The following is a 2,813-nucleotide window of genomic DNA, read 5'->3' as shown; positions in this document are numbered from 1 at the left end:
CAGGTGGCACATGCGGACTTGGCGCGCCGTCACCCACAGCCAATTACATCCACCGCTTAGCCTGCGCGTGCGCAGCCGGAGACGGCCGAGTAAGGGAGCGGGGCCGCCTAGAGGAGAGCCGAGCTGCGGATGAGAGCGCCGGACGCCCAGGGCGGAAGTGGAGGAGCGGCCGGAAGTAGTCCGAATCCCAGTCAGACTGACCGGCCGGCAGGCTTTGACAGGAGCCGGAGCTGCGGAAAGAAGTTGGTGGCAATGGAGTTGGGCGAGCTGCTTTATAACAAGTCGGAGTACATCGAGACGGTGCGCTTATCCAGGCATCTTTCTCCGTTTCCAAGCCTGCGTCCCTTTGAGGCTGGTGCCCCCCTCCTGCCCCTGCCCCACCCCGGGTCGCTTTGGCGTTTAGTCCGAGATTACATAGGATCACTTCGTGAATGGCTCAGCTTTGTTACTTATTCCCTGCATGGTCAGTTTAGGCTTTTTAAATTTATTCATGATTTCATCGTAGAGATAAAATGCCTTGCAGAAAGCAGGATACGTCTCATCCACCCTAATACCAATAGCAATTCCAGGCTTCGGGCCTTTCAGAGTTTTTTGTTTTTTGTTTTGTTTCTTTTAAGCTAATGTGTCGTTCTTTATTACCATGTGTTAAAAGACGGTTAGGTTCTTTGGAGTCAATATATGATGCGTGTAAATTGCTCCAGGTAGGGTAAGTGCTCAGTCGTCATTGCTATTATTATTTCTTTACTGAATTCTTGTACCTCTGATATGGGTAAAGTCATTATCCTGGATTTAGGGCTGTAAGTATAGAACTGAGACTTGAATCAGTGTCACTAATGTTAGTAGGCTCTAGACCTACCACATCCAAATTCTGGATCCATTCCTGGAGTCTCCAGTTTCCTAATCCATCCTTGCTTTGTTAATATGCCGGACTCATTCCATTGAAGACTACATCACATTTCAAGTACTTTTTCTCTCCAATACGAGAGCTTTCCAGATGGAAACTTGTAGCCCAGAACCTACTTAGTTTCTCACCCCTGTTTTCTGCTCTTCCCTTTCAGGCATCTGGAAACAAAGTTAGTCGCCAGTCTGTGTTGTGTGGAAGTCAGAACATCGTTCTCAATGGCAAGGTAAGAGACACAGCCAGCCTCAGGATGCATACTTTTGCTTTCTGTCCACTAATTATCACATTAGCAGGACAGATAATATGTTACCACATCTCCCATTTGTTGCTGTGCATTTAAAAATTATCTTTTTGGGGGGCCCCTGGGTGGCTCAGTCAGTTAAACCTCTGACTTTGGCTCAGGTCATGATCTCGCAGTTTGTGGGTTCGAGCCCTGTGTCTGGCTCTGTGCTGACAACTGGAGCCTGGAGCCTACTTCAGCTTCTGTGTCTCCCTCTCTCTCTCTGCCCTCCCCTGGTCACGCTCTGTCTCTCTCTCAAAAATAAATAAACGTTAAAAAAAAAACTTACTAAAAATTTTCCTTTTTTCATTCTCCAAATTCTATTGAATACAAAAAAAGATTCCATGAAAGAAGGCAACAGAAAACCTTTTTTCTTTATGCCAGGAACAAAATACAGTGGCACCCAGAACTGAAATTATTGCAAAGTGCTGTAGTGTGCCTTAACCACTAAATACAAATATAAATAGGCAACAAAATATTTTAGTGTAGAAGCTATAAAGTAGGGGCTGCTGGATGGCTTAGTCGGTTAAGCATCCAACTTCGGTTCAGGTTATGATCTTGCAGTTCGTGAGTTGAGTTCAAGCCCTGCATTGGGCTCTACATTGGTGGTGCAGAGCCTGCTTGGGATTCTCTCTCTCTCTCTCTCTCTCTCTCTCTCTCTCTGCTTCTCCCTCTCTCTCCCTCTCTTTCTCTGCCCCTTCCCCACTCTCCCTTTATCTCTCGAAGTAAATAAACTTAAAAAAAAAAGAAACTATAAAGTAGTAGTAATATAATTAACAGTTTACTAATAATAGTTCAGTATGAACTGAAACTCTTAAAATTGATTTGAGACTCGAGAAAGACGCTAAACTATGAAACGAATTTGCAAAATGGAATATGAAAGGCTGAGAATCTTGTAGTCTGAATAAATTGAAATAGCACAGAGAGGAGCATAAACATGGGAATAATATTACGACATTTCAGAACCAGAGAAAATACCAAGATATATTTGAGCTTGACAGACATTGAAGTCCACGGTTTTTTTCCTGCCAATTTTCTTTGAAATGTTACATCTCTAACTTCCAGAGGGAAAGTAGTCTCACTGTAATCAAGCAATCACACATTTTTTCAGTAGAGACTCAATTACTGTCTCCATTAATTCATCATACTATGAGATTTAATAGAAATATAGTTCAGTAATTAGGTATGATTAGTAATTATAGACACACTGTTTCTGCACAGAGTTAGAACACTCATGTGGAGGATTTTTAGAAATCCCTTAGCTAATTTCAGGACATTCTCTGTGATTTTGTATGGAAGGTTTGTTTTTTAAAGTGTGATATGTTGGGAGAGTGGGTGATGGGTATTGAGGAGGGCACCTTTTGGGATGAGCACTGGGTGTTGTATGGAAACCAATTTGACAATAAATTTCATATATTGAAAAAAAAATAAAATGTGATATGTACAACCACTGTGCAACCATCACCACTATCTATTTCCAAAACTTTCATCACTCATACAGAAGCTCTGTATCCATTGAGGAATAATCCCCAGTTCCTTCCTCACTCCCCATCTCTAATAACCTCAATCCACTTTGTGTCTCTGTGAATTTGCCTTTTCTAGATATGTCATATAAGTAGATTCATATAATAC

The 2,813-nt window shown here is 42.3% G+C and overlaps 1 protein-coding gene across 2 annotated transcripts in view; it reads left to right on the top strand.

Annotated features, from left to right (window-relative positions):
• The first annotated feature begins 140 nt into the window (after nucleotides 1-140).
• DCTN5 (dynactin subunit 5) overlaps nucleotides 141-2,813 on the top strand; it is a 30,472-nt gene continuing 27,799 nt past the window's right edge. The window contains exons 1-2 of one of the 2 annotated variants that reach the window (XM_042921089.1): nucleotides 141-300; nucleotides 1,059-1,127. In XM_042921089.1, coding sequence (XP_042777023.1) covers nucleotides 253-300; nucleotides 1,059-1,127 — 117 coding nt within the window. In that variant the 5' untranslated portion in view covers nucleotides 141-252. The remainder of the gene's footprint in view (nucleotides 301-1,058; nucleotides 1,128-2,813) is intronic. The other variant, XM_042921088.1, reaches the window with a different exon arrangement.

Source organism: Panthera leo, chromosome E3 (assembly GCF_018350215.1).
Source record: "Panthera leo isolate Ple1 chromosome E3, P.leo_Ple1_pat1.1, whole genome shotgun sequence".
In the NCBI taxonomy this organism is placed as follows: Eukaryota; Metazoa; Chordata; class Mammalia; order Carnivora; family Felidae; genus Panthera; species Panthera leo.
This window is presented reverse-complemented; position numbering and strand designations above follow the sequence as displayed.